General features: G+C 59.6%; 8 protein-coding genes and 1 non-coding gene across 9 annotated transcripts; 5 read left to right on the top strand and 4 right to left on the bottom strand.

Moving 5' to 3' along the window:
• Positions 1 to 34: 34 nt before the first annotated feature.
• BO70DRAFT_390177 (FAD binding domain protein) lies at positions 35 to 3,538 on the bottom strand (the record flags this gene model as incomplete). Its single annotated transcript, XM_025546132.1, has 10 exons — positions 3,491 to 3,538; positions 3,251 to 3,426; positions 2,817 to 3,177; positions 2,707 to 2,763; positions 2,464 to 2,618; positions 1,861 to 2,035; positions 1,409 to 1,778; positions 1,135 to 1,362; positions 986 to 1,068; positions 35 to 913 (listed from the first exon to the last, which is right to left on the bottom strand). Exons 1-10 carry the CDS (start codon positions 3,497 to 3,499, stop codon positions 35 to 37), a joined length of 2,493 nt encoding a protein of 830 aa, XP_025395423.1. The 5' UTR covers positions 3,500 to 3,538.
• A 246-nt stretch (positions 3,539 to 3,784) lies between these two features.
• On the top strand, positions 3,785 to 5,800 carry BO70DRAFT_416872 (FAD dependent oxidoreductase; the record flags this gene model as incomplete). Its single annotated transcript, XM_025547401.1, has 6 exons — positions 3,785 to 3,847; positions 3,910 to 4,555; positions 4,610 to 4,748; positions 4,814 to 4,960; positions 5,018 to 5,339; positions 5,389 to 5,800. 6 exons carry the CDS (start codon positions 3,785 to 3,787, stop codon positions 5,434 to 5,436), a joined length of 1,365 nt encoding a protein of 454 aa, XP_025395422.1. The 3' UTR covers positions 5,437 to 5,800.
• On the bottom strand, positions 5,430 to 8,266 carry BO70DRAFT_390175 (putative amino acid transporter). The gene is made up of 6 exons (XM_025546131.1): positions 7,803 to 8,266; positions 7,552 to 7,732; positions 7,033 to 7,496; positions 6,516 to 6,946; positions 6,270 to 6,328; positions 5,430 to 5,785 (listed from the first exon to the last, which is right to left on the bottom strand). The coding sequence occupies exons 1-6, from the start codon at positions 8,235 to 8,237 to the stop codon at positions 5,757 to 5,759; spliced, it is 1,599 nt and encodes a 532-aa protein (XP_025395421.1). The 5' UTR covers positions 8,238 to 8,266; the 3' UTR covers positions 5,430 to 5,756.
• A 2,114-nt stretch (positions 8,267 to 10,380) lies between these two features.
• BO70DRAFT_t277 lies at positions 10,381 to 10,453 on the bottom strand. The gene has a single exon. It is a non-coding gene; the product is annotated as a tRNA-Thr (tRNA).
• A 2,195-nt stretch (positions 10,454 to 12,648) lies between these two features.
• Positions 12,649 to 14,694, top strand: BO70DRAFT_432560 (sugar porter family MFS transporter). Its single transcript, XM_025548330.1, has 6 exons — positions 12,649 to 12,729; positions 12,793 to 12,920; positions 12,986 to 13,172; positions 13,233 to 13,759; positions 13,809 to 14,099; positions 14,166 to 14,694. Exons 1-6 carry the CDS (start codon positions 12,705 to 12,707, stop codon positions 14,547 to 14,549), a joined length of 1,542 nt encoding a protein of 513 aa, XP_025395420.1. The 5' UTR covers positions 12,649 to 12,704; the 3' UTR covers positions 14,550 to 14,694.
• A 658-nt stretch (positions 14,695 to 15,352) lies between these two features.
• On the top strand, positions 15,353 to 15,990 carry BO70DRAFT_300274 (uncharacterized protein; the record flags this gene model as incomplete). Its single annotated transcript, XM_025539665.1, has 2 exons — positions 15,353 to 15,578; positions 15,656 to 15,990. 2 exons carry the CDS (start codon positions 15,353 to 15,355, stop codon positions 15,988 to 15,990), a joined length of 561 nt encoding a protein of 186 aa, XP_025395419.1.
• Positions 15,991 to 16,195: 205 nt separating this feature from the next.
• Positions 16,196 to 16,952, bottom strand: BO70DRAFT_148948 (uncharacterized protein). The gene has a single exon (XM_025538191.1). The coding sequence runs from the start codon at positions 16,803 to 16,805 to the stop codon at positions 16,260 to 16,262; it is 546 nt and encodes a 181-aa protein (XP_025395418.1). The 5' UTR covers positions 16,806 to 16,952; the 3' UTR covers positions 16,196 to 16,259.
• Positions 16,953 to 18,202: 1,250 nt separating this feature from the next.
• Positions 18,203 to 21,678, top strand: BO70DRAFT_355950 (aromatic prenyltransferase; the record flags this gene model as incomplete). The annotated part of the gene is made up of 5 exons (XM_025541915.1): positions 18,203 to 19,380; positions 19,465 to 19,537; positions 20,117 to 20,279; positions 20,350 to 21,491; positions 21,556 to 21,678. The coding sequence occupies 5 exons, from the start codon at positions 18,203 to 18,205 to the stop codon at positions 21,676 to 21,678; spliced, it is 2,679 nt and encodes an 892-aa protein (XP_025395417.1).
• Positions 21,679 to 22,648: 970 nt separating this feature from the next.
• On the top strand, positions 22,649 to 23,552 carry BO70DRAFT_400120 (uncharacterized protein; the record flags this gene model as incomplete). The annotated part of the gene is made up of 5 exons (XM_025546898.1): positions 22,649 to 22,896; positions 22,956 to 23,068; positions 23,127 to 23,204; positions 23,259 to 23,336; positions 23,392 to 23,552. The coding sequence occupies 5 exons, from the start codon at positions 22,649 to 22,651 to the stop codon at positions 23,550 to 23,552; spliced, it is 678 nt and encodes a 225-aa protein (XP_025395416.1).
• Between the last annotated feature and the right edge of the window lie 79 nt (positions 23,553 to 23,631).

The raw sequence follows: 23,631 nt of genomic DNA, 5'->3' as shown, positions 1-23,631 counted from the left end.
CACCCACTCCTCCCTTCTCCCAACCCACAACACCTCAAGTCAAGAACGAGAAATACTCCCTCACCCCTTCCGCTGCCTTGTCCCCCTGCTCGACCGCCCAAGTCTCACTCCATCCGACATACCCATCCGGCCGCACCACCACGACGCCCGCCCGCCCGCCATCCAACCCGCCCATCCACCTCTGCGTACAGCCACAGCCCTTCGCTTCCCCCTCCACATCATCATCCAGATACACGGACCAGCGACTGCGCTGCAACACCTCCGGCAGATCCGCCAGCTCGAACGCCCTCTTCTCCGACCGCGTCACCAGCGCATACGTGACCACCGGCGAGACGGCCGTATACCTCTCCGGCTGGACGTAGACATCGGCCTCCGCAGATCCCCTGGGCTGCTCGTCATACGAGGCCGTGGCCGACCGTCCCAGCCCGGCAGCGCCCTCGCAGAACGCCCCCAGAAACGCCCTGCCGCTCCCCACGTCCGGCACGAACAGATAGACCCGGAACTGGCCCAGCATGGGGATGTCCAGCTGCACGTCGACCGGGTTGGCGTCGATATACCGCGTCACTTTGGCGGGAGGCATCAATGAGCCGGCCTTCGCCCCGTCCGTCCGGCTCGAGGAAGGCCGGGTCAACAGCCCGGGTGGGTATTCGGCTCCCACGCCGGAGATGAACCGGATGTTCTCGTCGAAGTTTTTCGCCAGCGCGGCCTCGCCCTGCGCAAAGGCCGCGACATGGCCCGCGTCGAAAGCGATCAGGTCGGTGGCGATCTTGCGGCGCTCGTCGGTGTAGCTCCCCAGCAGGGACGCATCGGCGAGTCCTCGCGCCACGAGGTTGATCTTCCAGGCCAGGTTGAGGCTGTCGTGCATGCTGGTGTTGGCGCCCTGGGCCGCCAGGGCCGAGTGGCAGTGTCCGGCCTGGAACCACGATCGTCAGCATCGTCCCTACCACACCCCCATCATCCAATCTCCGAAGAGAGAGAGACACACATCACCCGCAATGAAGACCCGGTTCTCCGGATCGGAGAAGTTGCGCGCCACGCGCTGTCCGACGACGTAGTTGCCGAACCATTCTTCCGTCGTTAGCATACCCATACCCATGCCCATCTGCCGCTCTATATGGAAAAGAGAGCACGTACCGATGGTCTTCCACTCCAGCCGGAACGGAGTCATCGCCTCGCGCGCCCTCGCCATCACGTACTCGGGGGTGGCTTTGGCCTTGTCGACGCGCTCGCCGTCGGTGGCGCTCAGCTCGACGTACAGCCGAGTCAGGTTGCGCTCGCGCGGAATCCACAGGATCGAGCCGGCCGTGTGCGATCGCACGGCCGTCTTGCTCCACAGGTCGGGGAAGTCGGTGTCGATGACGCCTTTCGCCAATCAATCAGTGATACGTTTGGGGAGGAAGGGAAATACCATCCAACACCCCCCACGACGCATTCGTCATCTCGCCCTCCAACTGCGCGTCCGGGATGAAGGTCCGCACCCTCGAGCGCGCCCCATCGCATCCGACCAGGTATCTCGTGTGGATGGTCCGCGTCGTCTGCGTCGTCCGGTCCTCGTAGGTGACCTGCAGGTCCTGATGCCCCCCTGGGGTGCGAGCGACCGAGACGAACGGGCTGTTGCGCTGGATGCGACCGCCGCGGGCTTCGATGTCGGCGATCAGCACCTCCTCCAGCATGCCCTGATGCGCCAGCAGGATGTAGGGGTCTGAGGCGCCGACCAGGTGGTCGGGGTAGTGAATCTGACGGCCGGTGCGGCGGAGGGGGGTCGAGGGAGTGGAGTCCTACGATTTATCTTCCGTATTAGTTGGGATGGGAAAGACGATATTGTGGTGATATAGATGTGGTGCAAAGGGGGGGATGTACCCAGAAGCAGATGTCGTAGACTTTGACCCCGTCGCGGAGCAGCGCATCGGCCAGGCGCAGCTGCTTCAGCGTCTCGATCGTTTTGGGTTGCAGCCCGTCGGCCTTGCCGGTGGAGGTCTTGTCGGGACGATCATCCAGGAGGATGACGGGGGTTCCGTAGCGGAGAAGATTCGAGCTGAGGGAGTGGTGTTGGGGTTAGTGGAGGGGGAAATCAAAATGGGAGGGGAGGAGAAGCAAAACGCACGCCAGCATCAACCCCGACGGACCGGCGCCCACCACCACCACTGTGGTCGACTGCGACGCGGTCGGGAAGCCCTCATTGTCAGCACTGGGAGCCATCGTGCGGAAAGTTTGGGTTCGGTCTGTTGGATCGGACGATGGCTCCATGGTGCCTGGTGGGTGTGTGTTATAGCGAGGAGTCGGCCAGATCATCGTGCAGGACCCCCCACTCTTGACTATTTGGCTCTCTCTCGGGGAGAAGTGCGGAGAACGATACGGGGGGAGATAATCGAGGAATGATTGAGTGAGAGAAAAAAAAAATCATGGTAGTAGTTACTATTCCTAGTAACTCTGTCTGTATGTAATCTAGCTAGGATCGATCACCACTTGGTCACCCCCCCATCCACGACCACATCCTGGCCCGTCATGTAGCTGCTCGCGTCGCTGGCCAGGAAGACACACGCCCCCATGATGTCCTCCGGCTCTGCGATGCGCCCGTTCATCGCCGCTGCCTTCCACTCTTCGATCAGATGGGGGAACTGCCATTCTATCATTAGTCTTTTTCTTTTTTTTTTTTTTTTTCTCGCAGATTTCATAGCGAAAGGAGAGGGATAGGGGACAACCCACCCCCGCCGTCATCTCCGTTCGCACATAGCCCGGCGAGATCGAGTTGACGCGGATGCCCTATCTTCATCAGCATCATGACGGACGTTCCCACCAGGACCACCGAATCTCACATGCTCCGCCAGCTCCTTCGCGATGGCCGGACACATGGCCCTCACGGCCCCCTTGGAGCCACAGTAGGCGCTGCACAGCTGGCTGCGCACGGCGACGTGGCTGGCCATGCTCGCCACCAGCACGATGCTGCCGTGGCGCGTCTGGTTGGCGATCATCTGGCGGGCCGCCCGCTGGGCCGTGTGGAACAGGCCCAGCACGTTGACGGCCAGCAGCTGCTGGTGATCGGCGAAGTCGAAGTCGAGGAAGGGCTGGTGCTGGTTGATGCCGGCGCAGGGGACGCAGATGTCCAGCGCGTGGTGGAACTCGGCCTGGAAGGAGGCGAACCCGGCGGCGAGGGAGGACGGGGAGGAGACATCCACCCTGGTTGTATATAAGTATTGCATTCATTCATTCATTCATTCATTCATTCCCCAAGATTTCAGTGACAGCATACCGGTAATAGGCCGTCTTCACCCGGTACTCCTTCTGGATGGCATGGAACCCCTCCTCCGGCTCGACCAGGTCGAAGATGGCCACGTCCGCCCCAGCCTCGGCCAGCCCGCGCGCAAACGCCAGCCCGCAGCCTCGGGCGCCGCCCGTCACCAGGGCTGTGCGGCCTTTCAGCGAGAACTGCATTTCCCCCGTCAATCAGCCTGGTCCCATCAACCGATCAGAACAGAAACGTCCCACTTACTCGAGACATGTCGTGAGATAGATCGATGGCGTGGTGGTTGTTCTTCTTCTTCTTCAGCCTGTTTCCCCCACCCCCTCTTTATTCTTCTCCCCCGACCGATAAGATCCGAGGTGGAACCCAATAACTAACCCTCCTGCCCTCAACCCCCATTCTTGACCCTTGCATCCCCATCCCACCTTATCGCGTGACAGCTGGATGGGGTTGGGGTGTCTCACTGCACCCGAGCTGCACTTATATCTGTCGGACAGCAGAGCTGGTCTGCTCTGACAATCGGATAGACACTCCCCCCCCCCCATGGCTCCTCCCTCGTTCCCCATCCAACAGAAACAGTCCCGGCCAGATGAGTCTCGCATGCAGGTATATCCTCCCTGCCCTGCCTCTCCTCGTGTCCTCTCATTCCAACCCTCACTGACGAATAGATCCTCATCATCGGCGCCGGGCTGGCCGGTCTCGGGACCAGCATCGCCTGCCTCCTGGCCGGCCACGACGTGCACCTGCTGGAAGCCACCCACGAGATCCGCGAGGTGGGCGCGGGCATCCAGGTGCTGCCCAACAGCTCGCGCGTGCTGCAGCACTGGGGCCTCGCCCACGCCCTGACCCCCCACATGACCGTCCCCCGCCAGTGCAACTTCCTCACCTGGAAGGGCCACCGCATCTCCAGTCTCGATTTCGCCGACTCGGAGCGCCAGTTCCCCGGGACCTGGTATCGGGATTTCCACCGCGCGGATCTGCAGCGGTGCTTGCTGGATCGCGCGGTCGAGCTGGGGGCCGAGGTGACGTGCGCGGCGAGGGTTGTGGATATTGTGGTGTCGCAGGAGGGGAGCCGGGCGACGGCCGTGGCGAGTGACGGGCGGCGGTGGACGGCCGATCTGGTCGTCAGTGCCGACGGCGTCTTTGGGAAGCTGACCGAGGTCATGCTCGGGCGTCCCGATCCGCCCATCAGGACGGGCGATCTGGCGTATCGGCTGCTGCTGTCGACGGAGGAGATGCGCAAGGATCCCGAGCTGCGGCCCTTCGTGACGGACCCTCAGGTGAATTACTGGCTGGGGCCGGATCAACATGCCGGTGAGTCGGTCTGGGGTTTCGGCAGGATGGGGGACTGGTGGCTGACGGCGACAGTGAATTACGTCCTGCGCAATGGCGAGCTGTTCAATATGGTGCTGCTGGTGCCCGACGATATCCCCGAGGAGTCGCTGGCCTCGACGGTCGAGGGGAACGTCGAGGAGATGTGTGCGCTGTTTGAGGGCTGGGATCCGCGGTGAGCATTCTCTCTCGGATCCGCTATGTGGTTGGTGTCTGTAGTCTGTATTCTGACAGCTGCAGGATCCAAAAACTCCTCAGACTCTGTCAATCTGTCCACAAGTGGCGTCTCTGCATCCGATTCGGGGACTACGACTGGACGCATCCCTCGGGGGCGTGGGTCATGCTGGGCGACGCGGTGCACGCCACCCTGCCCTACCTGGCCTCCGGGTGGGTTTCCCTCCCCCCTCCCACCAACTGTCGGTCTCGATGATACTGACGAGTTAGCGCGGGTATGTCCTTCGAAGACGGCGCCGTGCTCGGGGAATGTCTCTCTCGCCTGCCGACCGATATCTCCAAAACCTGCCCCGACTTCCTCTCCGCCAAGCGACACGCCCTGGCCGTGTTCGAGCAGTGCCGCAAGCAGCGCACCCAGATGGTCGTCGAGCGCGGCAACCTGCAGCAGCATTACTATCATCTGCATGACGGGGAGGAACAGCAGGAGCGCGACCGGAAGATGCAGATGGTCCCGACCCCCGAGGGCGAGGCCCTGGCCTGGCGCGATCCGGGGCTGGCTCCGAAGCTGCTGGGATATGATCATGTGGCGGATGTAGGTGCTTTCTTTCGGATTATGGCATAGCTGATGCTGACGGGTATAGGTGGATGCGAATTGGGATACGGTCGGGGAGAAGTTGGCGAGGTTGTAGGGCCTGGACAGGGTCTCGGTTGGAGAGAGTCTGGATCACTGGATATCTGGAATATAATCCGCTGGTTGCGTCTTCCATCACAAGTATGCCATCGACCTGGATGTCTTGCAGAAGACAAAGAGGATCATGCTTCTTCCATATCTAATTCAAAAGAAATCATGGTGAAGAGTGTGTCTCAAACAGAAAGACACCTTTATGTCTATATACTACGGCGTGATTTTGCATCCTGTGGTGTCTTCACCTGTCGCTGAAATCGTTTGGCCCCCCTATCACGAAAGAACTGAGGGGGTTGGAGAGAGATGACTGATCCGGCATCTAGGCTAGTTACAGCGACAGCGCAGTCTTCTGGCTGGTGGCTGGGAACTTGGCCTGGACTGACACGTCAGGATGGAGTGATATACTGTCTCCGTACTCCGTAACTGGAGCACTTTCTCGCTCTCTCACCCTCTCACCCTCTCACCCCAGACAGTACTTACCGACCGAATACGACCTCGATCGATCCTCTGCCGTGCCCTCCCCCGTCCATCTCCACCCGACAGCAATCCCCCCGGTCGCATCCCCCCAGAAACCCCCTATGATGATTCACCGTCTCCAGGGACCCAATATGACAGCTCTGAATACGAGGATTCTCTTCCCACCCGGAAGCCCCACATCCGTGCCGTCCGCGTTGCAGTCGCCCGGCTTATCTGCAGTCCAGCTGGATCTGGATCCTATCAGGGTTGGGGGAAGTTGGAGATTCAGGGGGGGGGGCTTATCTTGCTCGCTGGAATACATCCAGGCCTGGAGGGAGGAGTGACATTCGTAAGTCACCGGCAGGAACCACCACATCACACCACACCAATCTAGACTGGACCAGGAGACACAGACAATAACATACATATATTTGAAAATACTACGGGAGTTTCCATGAGTTCATAATAGCCATCCTACTTGACACCCCCCTTTAACTCAACACCGTCTCCAACACCTTGGACGCATACTTCTTCACCCCCGTCTTCGCCGGCTTGGCCTCCTCGTCGCTGGTCTCCGCATAGAACCGCCGCAACCTGTCCAGGTCGATGGTGCTGGTGTCCACCCACCACGGCCCGCGGTAGTAGATGCGCGCCCCGAGATACAGCACCACGATGGCCACCACCGACACGTAGTTGGCGAAGAAGTTCTTCGCGTTGGGGTTGCCGCCCAGCGGCCACAGGCTCAGGTAGAACTCCGCGATGATCAGCAGGATGCACCAGAACAGGCCCCAGATCGCCCCGTAGGGGTATGTCCACGACCGCCACGGCAGGTCCTCCACCGACCGTCCCTGCACCTTCCACGCGTGCCGCATCCGCAGGTGCGACAGGCAGATCGTGCCCCATCCGAACAGCGTGAACAGGGAGGTCAGGTTCGAGAACCAGGTGAACACGTTGGCGCCGCTGTTGCTGACGTTCAGGTACGCCAGGCCACCGCCGATGATCAGGGTGATGGCCAGTCCGGCGACCGGGCGACCGGAACTGTCAGCCTTGCCGAAGATCTGTACCCAGACGAAAGGGGGGGGTGTGTGTGAGTGGGGAGGCATTCCTGGCAGAGAGAGGGAGGGAAAGGGCCGGTCTCACTAACCTTGGGAGCCATGCGCAGGTGCGTCAACCCCATCAGGGTGCGCGAGCCTCCGTAGGCCGAGATACTGCCCGTCGACAGCACCGAGATGAAGATGACCGCGTTCATGATGTGCGCCAACGGGGCCAGACCAGCGTTGCGGTAGGCGATCACAAAGGGCGAGGCGTTGACCCCCGTGCCTCCGAACAGGTTGGGGTCCTTGGGGGACACGGTGATGGTGATCATCAGCGAGCCCAGGATGTAGAACAGCGACAGACGCAGCCAGATGGAGCTGACGGCCCGCGGCACGGCCTTGCGCGGGTTGTCTGTCTCTGCAGCCACCAGGGCCGAGTTCTCCGAGCCGGACATGGCGAAGATACACGTCGGCATCACCGACAGGAAGCCCTTGAAGCCGTTCGTGAAGGGCATCGAGTTCCAGTACCGGAACCCAATCGGGCCTTCCTTGGGGGCACCCCCGGCCGAGACCACTATACCGGAACATGAGCAGGATTCTTCCACCAGGCTCGAACAAGGGGGACGCACCGATCAGAGAGATGATCACGATGAAGATCCAGCCGAACTTGATGGACGAGGCCACCACCTCGACCTCCCCGAAGAATTTGACCGCAAACACGTTGATGAAGATGATCACAATCCAGAAGATCGTGATCCACGCCGCCGTCGGCACCTTGTCTGTCCAGAAGTTGAGCACCGTCACGATCCCCTAACCCGTCCCCCATCATCCCCCCCCGTCAGCAGAGCCCACCGCATCGCGGAGAAGGAAGTCGCCGTACCTGTAGCTCGTTCGCGATGGTGATGAAGTAAGAAAACCAGTACGCCCAGCCCAGGGCAAAGGCCGCCGACCGGTCGATGAACATCTCCGTCCACTGCGTGAAGGCCGAGGGCAGCGGGTACATGACCGCCATCTCCCCGATGGAGTGGCTGACCGACCAGATCATGGTGCCACTCAGCAGGTAGCCGATGAAGATAGCCGCAGGACCGCCGTTCTCGAGGGATTCACCACTGCCCAGCCACAGGCCCATGCCGATGGACGAGCCCAGCGCGATCATGGTCAAGTGCCGCGTGGACAGGCTGCGCTTCAGGTCGGTCTCCGCTCCATAGTCGACGTCCACCGAGGACCAGCCCGTGGCTGGCTCGCCTTTCTTCTCCTCATGGGGGCTCCGGTTACTGGAGGTCTCGTAGGCCGCCGTGGCGGAATCTTCAGCCATCGTTTGGGGGGGGGAGGGGGAGGAGGTAGAATGTGGTGAGGTGGGAAACAGAGGGCACCGGAAGAGGCGAGAGAGACGAACCCTCTGGACCGGGGAGGGGGGGGATCAGGGGAGATTATATGTATGGAAGGCCCTCGAGGGCCGCTGTACCACCGTGAATCTGATTCCGAGTTGCAGATAAGAGGTCGTCGTGTATCAGACCATTCCTACTAGTGGGCTTGGCCGTCACCGACCAGAGATAAACCCTATAGATAGGCAGTGCGAATCGCCACCCAGCGCGTCAGTTCATCCGGGCAGAACAGTGTTCTGGAAGGCAAGAAGGAGCGATGATCCCTGTTGCGAGCGCTGATAACCAAGTCTCCGGCCGCCCAATTGCGGCCGTCCCAGGCCCTGTGTTATCACGCCTCCCTGATGGTCGTCTCACCTGATATGCATCCTCCTGGGTTCCCTTGGCTCGCCGCAAATAGGACTCGTCCCACGGCGCCTCGTGGGTGGCCTCGGGGCGCACAGGGTTACATCACGGCTGGCCAGCCCCCGGAATGCGCCAGAAACGGGCTGGCAAGAGGAGGAGTGGAAGGTGAATACTAGGCGAGACGGCTGCGGTCTGTCACCCACCCCCGCGCGGGTGCCCCCTATCCATGGTCCATCCCTTGCATCCTGGACAGCTGGACGATCGGCGACGCAGGATGGATTGACACCTGGGGAAACGCGGATTAGCTCGCGGCCTAGTTGCACCAGGCGGAGTGCCTGGATGCACGTCGGGCCATCATCCATCCATGGGGATTGGCGATTCAGGAGGGCCGAGGCGGGTCCGGCTATCAGTGCGCGAGCAGGAAAGGGCCAGCCAGCCAGAGGCCGAGGCAGTTATCTCTGGGCACGACTTGAGGGCATTGGCTTATCTTTGCGAATCTGACACGGACGGATCCAATCACCCAGCAATGAGGGCAATCAGGGCAATCAGGGCAATCAAGTGGCTTGGCCTCGAGCTAATTTTGGCCCGCCTATGGGGGCCGACCAGATTAAGCTATCGGCCTAGTAGTTGTTGCCCTCCAGTCTCTGCAGGCTGCCTCAGGCGACCTTTTCCGATGTCACTTGCTCATTGTCACCACCGTTGGCGTCAGACTCAGACTCCGACTCAAACTTTTGTCTCTCTCTCTCTCTCTCTCTCTCTCTCTCTCTCTCTCTCTCTCGAAGGAACGGGTGCGGTTACTGTCGGATCGGGCCATCGCTGCGGAGTGCTGACCAGTTGCCCTATTTCTTCAGGTCTGGCCCAATGCCGAGGAATGCAACCCTTGCGTCCGGCTCTGCCACACGTGGCCCAGCGGTCGAGACGCCTCTGGATGCAACACAACCTGGTCATCTCCGTCCCGCCGATCCGTGGGACTAGCCCTTCCCCACGGTCGCATTCTTGCGGGGTTTCTCTATCTGGGACATGTCTCTGGCAGGGAATGACAGGGAGGCAAGCTGAACCGTTCGGTGGCGGAATCCCGAGTTGGGGTTGGGTGGGCCATGATGATTCCCAGTGGCTCTCCCCGGATTCCCTCCCCCCTGAGAGCCCTGAGAAGAACCCGGTCTTCACCGCCACTCCGAGTGCATCTCAAGGTGCGTCGCCTTCAGCTCGCCCGGGATACCGGCCAGGGTCGTCCCTTGCGTCGCCTCGTGTTCGGGCTTGACATGTCGATGGGCCGGAGAGCTCACCGCCGCCACTGCAGATATTGAACAGAGGGCCTGTCAGGAGGGCTTTTTGCGAGTTTGGCGGTACAGGAGAAGGTGAATCATGGACTGTATGGAATCCGGGTAAGACGATGCAAGGGGAATGCAGGGGTGAATTGGGTGGCAGTATGACAGGGCAGAATCGCTGCAGCAATATATATAATAATGGCTTCCGTTTCCGTTTGCTTCCTGAGAATCAAGTCCTCGGGGTGTTGGTCAAAAAGACATGTACCCGGAACTGAAGTAGCAAAGAAACTACTATTGCTAGGACAAGAAGGGGGACAGTCAACAGTGTTGCTATCAGAAGGTAGAAAAAAGAAGACCCCCCTCCCCCCTTGCCAGTGAATGATAGACATAAATCACATGAAGATAGATAGCCACCACAACACGCCCTACGGAGTACACCCCCCCCCCAAAAAAAAGAAAGAGATGCTCACACTCGGATTCGAACCGAGGACCTCATGATTACTAGTCATGCGCTCTACCAACTGAGCCATGCGAGCTGATTGGATGCTTTGGTGATCAAAGGATTGTATTATAATGCCGTCACAATGGAATTAATACCCCCCTGATTCCAGCCCAACAAAGACTGCAGCATTTCTTTTGTTGATGTCGGCTGTTGATGGTTGATTTCTTGCCCGGAGACTCCAGTCTATCGTGCTATCTACCAATGACCCCACCCTTTGGCCAGAGCAAAGTCTCAGGAGGAGTTGTGTGGCGATTGACCCCCTTATGAAGTATTGACAATGATCCGAGGACACCAGCAAAGTTTCCAACTATCATGCTTCTCTTTGGCCTGAGCAAATGTCTGTCCAGTCTCCCTCAGTGCATCCATAGCCAACCTGTGTCTCTTCCCCCTCGATCATCGCCGGCGAGAGCTAACCCAGAACACCGTACCAGTAGACTATACGTCCTAGGCGGCACGGATCGACTCCTTTCTCCTGTTGACTGATATAGCTCCTAGAAGCCATGGAACCTCACGAACGCGCCAGAGCCGGCTCTTACCGTCCCTCCGCCCCCCTTCCCTTCCACATCTACAACCAGGATCCGGACACCCGGCTGAACGATTGCGTCATCACAAAGAGGGTCGGGACGCGGTGCCATATATGATAAAACGCGTGGGTATGATGTTGCTTCCATTTTCGCTCTTGACGATATCAAGCCGCTGCGCGACGCGTTGTTGGGTGATATGCCACACGGTTGTAGCCCAGCATTCAAGAGCAACACTCGACAGCAGTGGACGTACCCACTAGATGCCAATGCCATCCACGGACTGAACTCGCTAGAAGGGCTTATACCGGGAGCCAAAAATCAAGCCTACTAGCTGAGTGTCGGCCAGAACACCATGTTGTTTGTGAGCCAACCCAAACACCGTCGGATACAAGTAGGAGGTTGATGCCATCGGTGTCTCCGAAGACGGCTTTCAGTTCGAGCATCATCCCCCACAGAGGGAGGTATTTCCGACAAGAAACGATCGTACTTTCACCCCCTGCCGATATTTGGTAGCAGTATTAGGCCGCACGACCAGCCTCGAGTCGGACCAACAGAACGTATCGTGGACAAAATACCGGTAGTCATATCCAGAAAACGTCCCACGCGATGCCAGATGCCCCATGGTACGGCAGCATCGGTAAAGACTGGGTTGCGTTCCGAGAGTCTGAGAACCTTGGATCCAGCACACGGCACGTACCGTCGGATTGATAATGAGTCAACGACTCGATCCGCCATTGACTTCCAATACTTCCGGCGGAAGAGTAGGGCAGGGTTGACAAGGAGGGCAGTTGGGCTTCTGTGCTTTGGGCGACGGTTGAGGCGTCACCGCTGCGACGGCCACCCGGATCGGATCATACGGCCGTGGAAGATAATTAGACCAAGCCACCGAACAGCAAGGGCGTCCTAATCTGGCGGCTACCATGAGGATTTGGCAGCTTTGGCGAAGACTCGACCTGGCATGCAGGCCGGATTAGGTCTTCCCAGCGCCTCTCCCGGCCTCGGACGCCATCCCGACGGGGGCGGGCTGGAGAGCATCGGGTGAATCCCTATCCCTCCCCGCTGGTCTGGAGAAGGGCAGCTGTCACTCCCTTAGTCTCCGTCGAAAGACGATGACGATGCGGCAGAATTATGACGTCGAAGACAGGTCCTCCACAGAACCTCCACAGGACCTCCACGAGGTCTCCGCATGGCAACTCCTCCGGCCTCTCCAGGATTGCAGCCCCCGCCTCCCCGGCCAGGGCCCCCAGGGCAAGCAATATACCCGACATCGGTTAAAAAAGCCATTCACCCGGCCAGGGCCACGAACTGGGAAAATCTCCGAGGCAGAATCAACCGACTGGATCCGGGGCCCAATAGCCTTCCCCACTTGGGATGCGGAGGGCTGCGAGGGCTGCCTACCCCCCCCCCCCCCCCCCCCGGATCCTGTGATTCGCGCACCCGCCTTGAATCCCCGGACCTCCGCATTGCTAGCATCCCTTGGGGGCGATGATCCCTTCTCGTTCCAGCCCCAGGCCACTTTAGCCCCATGCGTGTCTCGCACCACCCAGCTGCCACCACTGCATCTCCTCCGGGAGTGACGCCACGGCTTGGATGCTGGATGCTAGAGGCCAGCCGTGCCAGCCCGGCCGGGTACCTCTTCGGCAGCGAGCCTGCCCTGCTCTCTATATAACCTCCCCCGGACCCGAGTCGAGTCGGTTCTCCGCATCTCCATCCGAGTGCAGTCCAGCCATCGCGGGCAATTAATTCTTTTTTGTGGACACCATGTATCGGATTACAAACATCTACCGTATGTCAAGAGTCTTTCCTACCCGGCTCCTGTGGCCCTCCAACTGACAGCCAGCCTGACCAGTTCTTGCCGCCTTCGGCACCATCGGCGGTGCCCTGTTCGGCTTCGATGTCAGCTCCATGAGTGCCTGGATTGGCACGGAGCAGTACCTGGAATACTTCCACCATCCGGACTCGGACTTGCAGGGTGGTGTAAGTGGCCTGGCTTTGGTAGACCGCCGCACGGGACCCGTTGACGCTGATACGATCGGCTCTAGATCACGGCCTCCATGTCTGCGGGCTCGTTTGCCGGTGCCCTCGGGGCTGGCTTCCTGTCCGATCGCCTCGGTCGTCGTCGTGCGCTCATGATCGCCTGTGTGGTCTGGGTCATCGGCGCAGCCATCCAATGCAGCACGAAGACTGTGGCCCAACTGGTCGCTGGTCGAGTCGTCAGCGGTCTGGCAGGTACGTGCTCGGGCTCTGCCATGGTCAACCCCCCCCCGTCGCGTCTAACCCCCTCGGCAGTCGGCGTTACCTCTTCGCAGGTTTGTGTGTATCTGGCCGAGCTGGCTCCGGCGCGCATCCGAGGCCGCATCGTCGGGATCCAGCAGTGGGCCGTGGAATGGGGCATGCTCATCATGTACCTGATCTGCTATGGCTGCGGCAAAGGTCTCGCGGGGGCGGCGTCCTTCCGGGTCTCCTGGGGCATCCAGGGGGTCCCAGCCCTGGTTCTTCTCGCAGCGCTGCCGTTCTTCCCCGAGTCGCCGCGTTGGCTGGCCGGTCAGGAGCGTTGGGAGGAGGCCCTGGACACCTTGGCGCTTCTTCACGCCAGGGGGGACCGCAACGACCCCGTCGTCCAGGTGGAGTTCGAGGAGGTGCAGGAGGCCGTGCGGATTGCCCGTGAGGCCCAGGACGTGACCCTCCTGTCGCTCTTTGGCCCCAAGATGTGGAAGCGGACCGCCTGCGGTCTCAGTGCCCAGGTCTGGCAACAGCTGCTGGGAGGCAATGTCGCCATGTACTACGTCGTCTACATCTTCAACATGGCGGGAATGGTAAGTCTGACTGTCCTTGATCTGGGCGTCCGAGTCTGACCTGGCGCAGTCCGGCAACACCACCCTGTACTCGTCGGCCATCCAGTATGTCATCTTCCTCATCACCACCGGCATCATCTTGCCCTACGTCGACCGCATCGGGCGGCGGCTGTTGCTGCTCACCGGGTCGATCCTGTGCATGGCCATGCACTTTGCCATTGCCGGTCTGATGGCCTCGCGCGGTCACCACGTGGACGAGGTGGACGGCAATTCCAACCTGCGATGGGAGATCGACGGGGCTCCCGGCAAGGGAGTCATCGCCTGCTCGTACATCTTCGTCGCCGTCTATGGCTTTACCTGGGTATGCGCCCCTCCCCCATCAACCCCCTCAGCTGGCACATCAAGACTCATGGAACTGTACATCTAGGCCCCAGTCGCGTGGATCTACGCGTCGGAGGTGTTCCCCCTCAAGTACCGCGCCAAGGGCGTCGGTCTCTCGGCCGCAGGCAACTGGATCTTCAACTTCGCGCTGGCCTACTTCGTGGCGCCGGCCTTCACCAACATCCAGTGGAAGACGTACATCATCTTCGGGGTGTTCTGCACCGTCATGACCGTCCACGTGTTCTTCTTCTACCCGGAGACGGCGCAGCGGTCCCTCGAAGACATCGACATGATCTTCGAGACGAACATGAAGCCCTGGAAGACCTCCCACATCCCCGACCGGTTCGGCGAGGAGCTCGAGCGACACCGCCAGAAGAGCGTGGTGGACCCGGAGAAGGGGGCGGACACGACGCACGATGAGATGGCATAGATTTTATAGGATGAGACCTGGTCGGGAGGGGGATCGGTCCGGGGTCGCGCGAGAACGATTGTTCCGAAGTTATAGAATATGACAGACAGATCTCACGGTTGATACACCGCATGGCGAATGGGGCTACAGCCACTGTAGATTCTCGAATCCCCGGAATTGGGGTTTGTTGTTTCGGGCCGCGTGGTAGGGCCACGTATTTCTCCCGATTGGTGGAAAATGTGTTCCGTCTCGGGGACGCCGTGCAGCTGCGGTACTTAAGGACTTACGAGCAGTAAAGTAGTAGTAGTAGTAGTAGTAGTAGTACTTTAGTAGTAATTTAATAGTACTCATGTCGACGGTTTTGTCAAACTCGGAAGGAATGCCGCATGGCCGACTCGCTAACTGCATCGTGTCTGGAGGCTGGATACATCATCTCCTACCGCCAACCCACAGGTGACTTTCTCGATTTTCACCCAAACAATTCTGATTAGATTCACTTTTACCTATGCTTCAGTCACGTCGATTGGGCGATGTTTTTTTTTTTTTCTTTTTTAGAGTGCAGCGATAATTTATACTGTATGCGGGAGGTAAATGACGTCATGATCGGCTCTCCACGTGTGCCGACCAGATCCAACCCTGGATGAGCCATCCATCTTGCATCAGTTCTACACTTTAACACTGTGATACAGAGTGGTATCAGCGCATACGTCATGGTCTCCCGCCAGCCACGGCCCGCCCTTTTATACCCGCCCCAGACGTGGCAGACTTCATCGCAACCGACTCTCACCATCACCGATCTTCCCTCGCAAGAATATCTATCCACCATGGACACCATCAAGCAGGCCCTCGGAACCCCCTCCGCCCACACCGAGGAACAGCAGCGCCACATCTACGACAACCTCCCCGCCGAACAGCGCGAGAAGCAGTCCTACGCCGACTGGGTCAAGGAGGTCTACAACGACCAGTACGAGAAGTGGATGCCCTGGCTGGAGGACCAGTACCTGAAGTGGTTCGGGAACGGGGACAATAAGGCGTCGTATGCCACCAAGGGTGAGTCGAGTCTAGTCGGCCTCTGTCTTGGGGCCTCCTTCCTAAACCCAACGGGGCGCATCGCTGACCCCATCCAGACAGCCTCTCCAAGACAAAGATCACGGGCAGCAAGCAAGTCGATCAGATCCAGGACGATGTGAACAACCTCATCGGGAACCAGGTCGGCGAGAATGGGCTTCTGGCCCCCTTGGGCAACATGGCGTCGAAAGAAGGCATCAACCGGGCTGAGCGCGGTGGCAAGGATGACCAGGGCTCCTATGGAGGACCGATGGCGGGCATCACCGACCCCGTGGACGAGACGTCGCAGCGTGCTGGCCAGGGCCTGTCGTCGGGGATCCAGTCGGCGGGTTCTTCTCTTGCCAGCGGAGCCCAGAATGTGGGGAGTGTCCTCCCGGGATTCGGCAGCAAGTGAGCCTTCGTAAGGTTGCCATTCGTCTGTTAGCCAGTTCGCGCGCCATCATCTGAGCATCGCATGTTTTTTATATCCATCTTGACTGTGTACTATTGAATTATTATTCCCATCCGCTCAAGCGAACATGCAACATGCAATGAACCACACTTTCATGCCACCATTCTATCAATCCAAACATGATCATCCCAAATCCGCCCCATATTCCCTCATCCAACCGTACGGCGTGAAACATCACTATCCTCCCTCACCTGTCCCCCCCCCTCCCCCATCTACAGGTCAACACGAGACGGCGCCACCTTCCACACCCTCAAGATCCCATCCATTCTCCCGTCCGGATCAAATCGTCCAAACCACCCGGCGGCATAATCATTGTAGCTCTCTTCGTTGTCGGCCATAAAGTGTTCAACGGCCCGCTCGATCGCCCCCTTCACGGAGGACCTGCAACACGGGAACTCTTTGGATGGCTCGTATCGGTACTTCAACCCACCGATCGTGTCCGCGATGGTGGGACACACATCGTACTGCTCGGGGCTCTGTGTCAGCCGCTCGTAAAGCGACGTGGCGAATGAGGGGATGGGGATGCCGTAGAAGGAGGGCGCGCTCTGAAGGTCGCGTTCCTCGCCCCAGGCCTTGTCGAGCTCCGTTTGGAACCCGTCGCGCAGGTACTCTCGGTAGCTGGCTTGGAGCTCGCGGTCGCAGAGCGGCTTGACGATCACATCTTCCGGGATGACAGCGCACTGCTCGGCCTTGGAGCTAGCTAGGACAGGCGCGGCGGAGAGGCTGGTGAGAGCCAGAAGGGCGGTTGCGATGCGCATGGCGATGGGAACCAGTGATTTTGAGAGACAGAGGAGGAAGGTGGGAGGAGAAATTCAACGGGTTGTTGTTGGGTTGGAGATGTTGACAGCGACATCATATTTATAGACGAGTGTTGCCTTGGGCCCACTGCGAGTCATCAACACAGATGCTAGCTGCACTGCCCGGCTCCTAGCTTGGCCCTAGAGAGTGCTAGGCCCATGGTTCTTCCACCGTCCCAGATACTGGACTCATGACTGGTAGATCCAGGGCAGCAGCGGATGCCCTTCCAACCAACTCTCCGTATGACCCATCCTCAGCAGGCTGGTCCTACTGGTCTGGAGGGACCGTTTTGATCCACCTCTCTCCCAGTCCATTGAGGCTTAGGAACTGTGATAGCCTGCCAGTGTGGGCCATCAGGTCCACCCGGGAGCTCATTGGCTGTACGACTGATGCCTGAATATGTAGGCAGGCATACAGATAGCACGTGACGCACAACTCCAACATTCGTAAGCCTGGCACAACACTGCATAACGCATTCCGGCATAACCCTTGACGTCACCCTCAAGAGATGGATGGCCTACTTCCCTTGGCAGCCTCATCCTGAGGGCGGGCCAAACCTCGTATCCAGGAATTCGGGGCTTTTCAAGCAGTGGAGCCGACTGGTAGCGGGTAGAATATAGGTCGATCCGAGTGCTGCTTCGGATGATGTGCAGGATGCAGGGGATGCGCAGGATAGTGGGGCGCAAATCAGCTACTGGGGGCAGCAACCGACACCATGTGGCACAGGGCTGAGTTTAGCATATCGGACGAGAATTGTCCCGGTCGGCGGTAGGGTGCTGCTGTTCATTCTTGGAGATCAGGGATGCTCGGGCTGGGGAGGTAGGATTATACTCCTACTGGCTATCGCCCCGTCGCTCTGCCTATTTGAAACAACAAGCATCTGAGCCAGCACGCCTGATCCATCGTGGGATGCACACACCATGCCCGATACGAGCCAGATGCAGGTAGCCCCGCAGAGCCAACGTTCCGCCTGGTACCACCACCAGTAGAATCGTGGGATAGAAGGGCCCTATGTTACTGGCTTATGAGAGGGCTTGTCCGACCCCATGAGACGCGGATTACTGCACCTGCAGGGAGAGACAGAGGGACTGCAAAACCGAGACTCAGGATGTGTACAGCTTCTGGTTGCGTTGCATTCTTCAGGAGGGCACGACACTCACCCACCTGTGAGAGCTGAGGTTGACCTCCAAGGCACACCCGAGATGGAGGGATGGAATACGAGATCCTCGGCCGACGGGCCTTGTATAAGACGAACCCACATCTCCGTTCAGAATGCCATATTGAGCTTCAGTATATCCCAATCCAAGGAAGAACACCTTTTTCGTATATTCGACAGACCATGTCATCATTGACCACAATGGACTTCGGCAGTTGTGGAACAAGCATCCTGCCCGCGTACAAGCCGGCTCCCCCAACCAACCTGCCACTGGATGCTGTTAACAAGGAGATCATCACCCAGGATAGCGACCAGGAAGCATGGTGGGAGAAGACTGGCCCCCTCCTTGCTAAAGTGCTTGCATCGGCTCGCTATAGCCCCGCCCAGCAGATCAAATACCTGACCTTCTACCGTAACACGTTCATTCCCCGGCTCGGGCCCTATCCCCACCGATTCCGCTGCGCCATCTCCCTGGGCGGTCTGCCCCTCGAGTTCAGTGTGAACTACCAGCAACATGGCAGCCCTCACCCCGTCGCCCGGATCGGGTTCGAGCCGCTCAGCCCGTTGTCGGGCACAGAGCGGGACCCGTACAACCGTCTCACGATGCAAGAGTTCGTCGGGGAACTGGAAAGGCTCCAGATCCCTGGATTCGATACCCGTCTGCTGGAGCGGTTTTGGGCCCTCCACGCGCTGACCCCGGACGAACAGGATAGCCTGAAAGGCGCCGCCCCGGAGTACAGTGACCGCCGCTCGCAAGGCATGTTCGGGTTCGACGTCAGGGACGACGCCATTTCCGTCAAGGGGTACACGCTCCCGATGCCGAAGTGCCAGGTGACCGGGCAGAGCGTCGCCAGCTTACACCGGGAGTCCATCCGGCAGCTGGGCTCGATGCTGGACTACTACTCGGCCGCCTTCCCCCTCATGGACGCGTACATGGAGGAGACGGGCGGGTACGAGCGGTCGGCATTCTTCTCGTGGGACTGCACGGCGCCGGCCCAGTCTCGGCTCAAGTTCTATGGCTATGAGATCGAGGTGACCTGGGCCAAGATGGAGGAGCTGTGGACCCTGGGTGGCCGCGTACAGTCTCCGACACGGGCTCGCGGGCTCGAGTATCTCCAGGAGCTGTGGGAGGTGATGGAGCTGCCGTCGGGGCCCCGGCCGGTGACCGAGGATTTCAACGCCGGGGCGACCCCGCGTCGGACGCCAATCGTGTATAACCATGAGATCCGGGCGGGGGACCCGGTGCCCATCACCAAGCTGTACCTGCCTGTGCACGGCGAGAATGACGGGCGGGTGGTGCGAGCCGTGGCACGGTTCCTGCAGCGAATCGGGCTGGAGGAGTATGGCGCGGGGCTGGAGCAGACGGTGGAGGATTTCTAGTGAGACAGACCACCCCTTCGATGACCCCCTTGAGCCCCCGGGGGTGGAATTGGGTTGCCACTGACTGGATGTGCTATCCTTAGCCCCGAACGCGACCTGGGCAAGACGTCGTGCCTGACGTCGTGGATCTCGTTCGCGTACAGCGAGAAGACGGGGGTGTATTTGAGCGTGTATTATCACGCGTCATCGGACTATCCATGGACCAAGTATGAGGATGGGGATGGAGCGTAGAGGACCGGTTGGGGGGGATTGGTGGGGAACACGGAGATTCTGGAATCACTTGACGCGACTCTCGTATCGGTTTGGTTGTTGGGCCAAGAATGCAGCTGTCTTTGGTGGTGATTGCATTACCCGGATTACCAGTACAGTACGAGATACGTAAAGTAGAGGTCAATCCTCAGGCAGCCCGGGTGAGGCGCGGCTAGTCCCGACGCGGCAAGTGCGGTGCCTGATGCCGCCTTATCAGCTGACTGGGGGTTGTTATCTTGTTTCCTGTTTGGAGAAGTCCGGAGTCCTACTTGACCATCCTCATCCCTCTCTCTCCCTTCCTTTCCCTCTCCTCACCTCACCTCTTCTCCTCTCTTCTCTTCCCTCCATTCCTCTCCCTCCAACTTCAATCCCTCCCCCCCCCAACTGCATCTTTTATCCTCCACCATGCGCGTCGACTCCAAGGCGCTCCCCCTGGTCCCACTGCTGCTGGGCCCGGTCGGGGCCCTCCAGCTGCCCCTGTACCAGACCCACGACCCCATCGCCGCCGACAAGCCCCTCATCAGCTCCCCATTGCTGCAGGAGCAGGTCAAGGCCGAAAACCTGCTGCACCGCGCTCGTCAGCTCTACAAGATCGCCGAGTTGGGCCAGGAGGAGTATAACCACCCCACCCGCGTCATCGGCAGCAAAGGTAACCAACCAGCCGTCCTGTCCTGTCCTGTCCTGCCCATCCCCGCACCACTGACGCCTCCCCCCTCCAGGACACCTCGGCACCCTCGACTACATCTACTCCACCCTCACCGACCTCGGCGACTACTACACCGTCTCCAACCAGTCCTTCCCCGCCGTCACCGGCAATGTCTTCGAGTCCCGTCTCGTCCTGGGCCACACCGTCCCCGAGTCCGCCACCGCCATGGGCTTGACCCCCCCGACCAAACACAAGGAGCCCGTCTACGGCCAGCTCGTCGCCGTCGCCAACCACGGCTGTGAGGCCTCCGACTACCCGTCCGACCTCGCCGGCGCTGTGGCCCTCATCAGTCGAGGCACTTGTCCCTTTGGAACCAAGTCGGACTTGGCCGGCAGGGCGGGCGCCGTCGCCGCCGTCGTCTACAACAACGAGCAGGGCGACCTCAGCGGCACGCTGGGCACCCCGACCCCGGATCATGTCTCCACGTTCGGCATCTCCGACACCGATGCCGCCCCGTTCCTCGAGAAGCTGCACCGGGGCGAGAAGGTCGATGCCATCGCCTACATCGACGCCATCGTCGAGACCATCCACACCACCAACATCATCGCCCAGACCACGGGCGGCGATCCGGACAACTGTGTCATGCTGGGTGGGCACAGCGACAGTGTCGGGGAGGGCCCCGGCATCAACGATGACGGCTCCGGCAGTTTGACCCTGCTGGAGCTGGCCACCCTGCTCACCCAGTACAGCGTCAACAACTGCGTGCGGTTTGCCTGGTGGGCCGCCGAGGAGGAGGGTCTGCTCGGCTCCGACTACTACGTCTCGGTCCTCACCCCGGCGGAGAACCAAAAGATTCGCCTCTTCATGGACTACGACATGCTTGCCTCCCCCAACTTTGCATACCAGGTGTACAACGCCACCAACGCGGTCAACCCGGTGGGCTCGGAGGAGCTGCGCGACCTGTACACCGAGTTCTACGACGACCACGGCCTGAACTACACCTTCATTCCCTTCGATGGCCGGAGCGACTACGATGCCTTCATCCGTCACGGCATTCCGGGCGGTGGCATCGCCACCGGTGCGGAGGGGGTCAAGACCGTGGAGGAGCAGGCCATGTTTGGGGGCGTCACCGGTGAGTGGTACGATCCGTGCTACCACCAGCTCTGCGACACCGTCGCCAACTTGAACCTGACCGCCTGGGAGTGGAACACCAAGGTAGGACCGTCCGCAACGTGTGATCCCCGTGCGACAGCTGGCTAACCCATCTCTCTTCCGGCAGCTGGTCGCCCACTCCATTGCGACCTACGCCAAGTCGTTCGACGGTTTCCCGGAGCGGACTGAGGAGACCAGTGTCTCTTCCATGGAGGAGCCGAAGTACCACGGTCCCTCCTTGAGACAGTGATCGTACTCCAGCTCCCATCCAGCTCGGGCTAGCGTCGTATTATTAGACATTGGATTTTCGGATGAGCATTTTTCAGCGCGTTGGACGAGAATTTTGGGTAGTACAGGCATATTTATACCACTAATATCAATAAGGCCAGACCAGTTCTTGGCGTACCACCTAAGCCCCTTGTCATTCTTGTCCCTTTCCCGTATGCACTCTCGCGGACTATCTATCAACTGCCGAGTAACCCTCGGTCCTTTCGGACGATCGGTCTGCATAACTATGGTCGACGCCCACTGACCCCCCAGTCTCCAACGATGGAAAGTCCCCGGTTGGATATCATCCGGTTTAGGCACGGGGGTTTCCTTTTGGGGTTGAGCCGAGGAAGGCATTACGTGACAGACTCCCGATCAGGAAGAGCGACCTTAGCCCCTGAGGATTAGTAGTGCCTTGGTATGGCTGCTGACAGCTCTTCAGACTGGTAGATGATCCAAAGACATTCACCCCGCAGCTCAAACCTGATTCGCGTGGGAACAGGGCGATGCTATACTTAGCTCTGCAGTGATTTCTATTGACACGGGGTTCATTTCATCATCTTCCCCGATCAGTCGATGGATCAGCAACCCGGAGGCCCGGTTGAAACGTTGGTGGGCCGGGGAGTGTCGGGGATTGACACTAGGCCCGGCCTTGCGACCACCCTAGACGCTCTCAGGGTCCGGATCGAGGACGGACGTGAAACAGCTGCCCCAAACGACCTGCGGTAAAATATCTGCAGAATGCAGACATGGACTATGTCCGGCTCTGGTGCCCCCTGGACAAGGCCGTTCGCGGTGGAGACATCTTCGGTTTGAAGATTTTAACGGCACGGAAAGGACCTCTGCCGTTTGGGTTCCGGTCTATAAAGTGACGGGGACCCAAGCTGAAGAGAGTCAAGTTGCTTCAAACATCTAGTTTTTCCTTTCTCGGCCCTATCCGAACTACCATCACCATGCGCGGAGTCGAAGCCCTTGCGTTCCTCGCCACTGTCGGCGCTGCCTACGGCCAGAGCACGGTCGGATTCGGCCCCTACTTCTCCCTGGGCCCGACCCAGTCGTGGATCCGCGAGGCCAACACGACGCTGGTGCTGCCGGAAGCTCCCAGCCCCCAGAAGGACCGTCTGGCCCTCTGGCCCGGCATGGGCACCAGTGGCGGTGACCTGATCCAGGCTCTGGCCGTCTCCTTCTCCGACCCCAATGCGTAAGTTCTCAACAGACATGATGGATGCACTGGAAACTGTTGCTGAATAATGTTTGCAGCAACTGCGGCGCGAGTGCCGGGCAATGGTGTACCTGGGCCAGCACGCTCGAGGGCACCCAGTTGGGCGGCAAGGAAGTCCCGGCCTCGGCGGGCGACAGGATCACCATGCACTGTAAGGATTTTACCTCTTCAAAGAGCCTTTGCTGTTACAGCCTGCTCACCCATCCCAGACAAGTACAACGACAGCACCAGCAAGTACGACCAGACGGTCTCGATCAACGGCGAGGTGGTGTCCACTCTGTCGACCAGTAAGTCCATGAGGCGATGCCTTCCCCTTGTGTCTATAGACTAACACCAGCAAGGCTCCGGCCAGGCCCAGGGCTGGGGTACGGCGGTCGAATGCCAGGACGATGCATGCCAGAGCACCACTGCCGCTCACGGTAAGTTTCCAACCCTCATTGTCCGAGAGATGACAGGAATAACGGGGTTGCACAGAGTACCTGGACACCACCATCATCCTCAACGCGGCGGACACCTCGTTCGGCGACACGCTGTCCATCAACGAGGCCACCTCGTCCGGCCTGAAGACCACGGATGATGGTACGACCTGGGAGGTGTCGACCATCAAGATCGAGTCCCACACCTACGATCTATGAGGGATGGGCTATCCTGGATCAGATGCCGTCCATGGCCACGTACACAGTAAATTGAATTATCCATATCGCACCCTACCGA

This window comes from Aspergillus heteromorphus, assembly GCF_003184545.1.
Source record: "Aspergillus heteromorphus CBS 117.55 chromosome Unknown BO70scaffold_34, whole genome shotgun sequence".
Classification (NCBI taxonomy): Eukaryota; Fungi; Ascomycota; class Eurotiomycetes; order Eurotiales; family Aspergillaceae; genus Aspergillus; species Aspergillus heteromorphus.
Note: the sequence above shows the minus strand (reverse complement) of the source record. Positions and strands in the feature narration are given on the sequence as shown.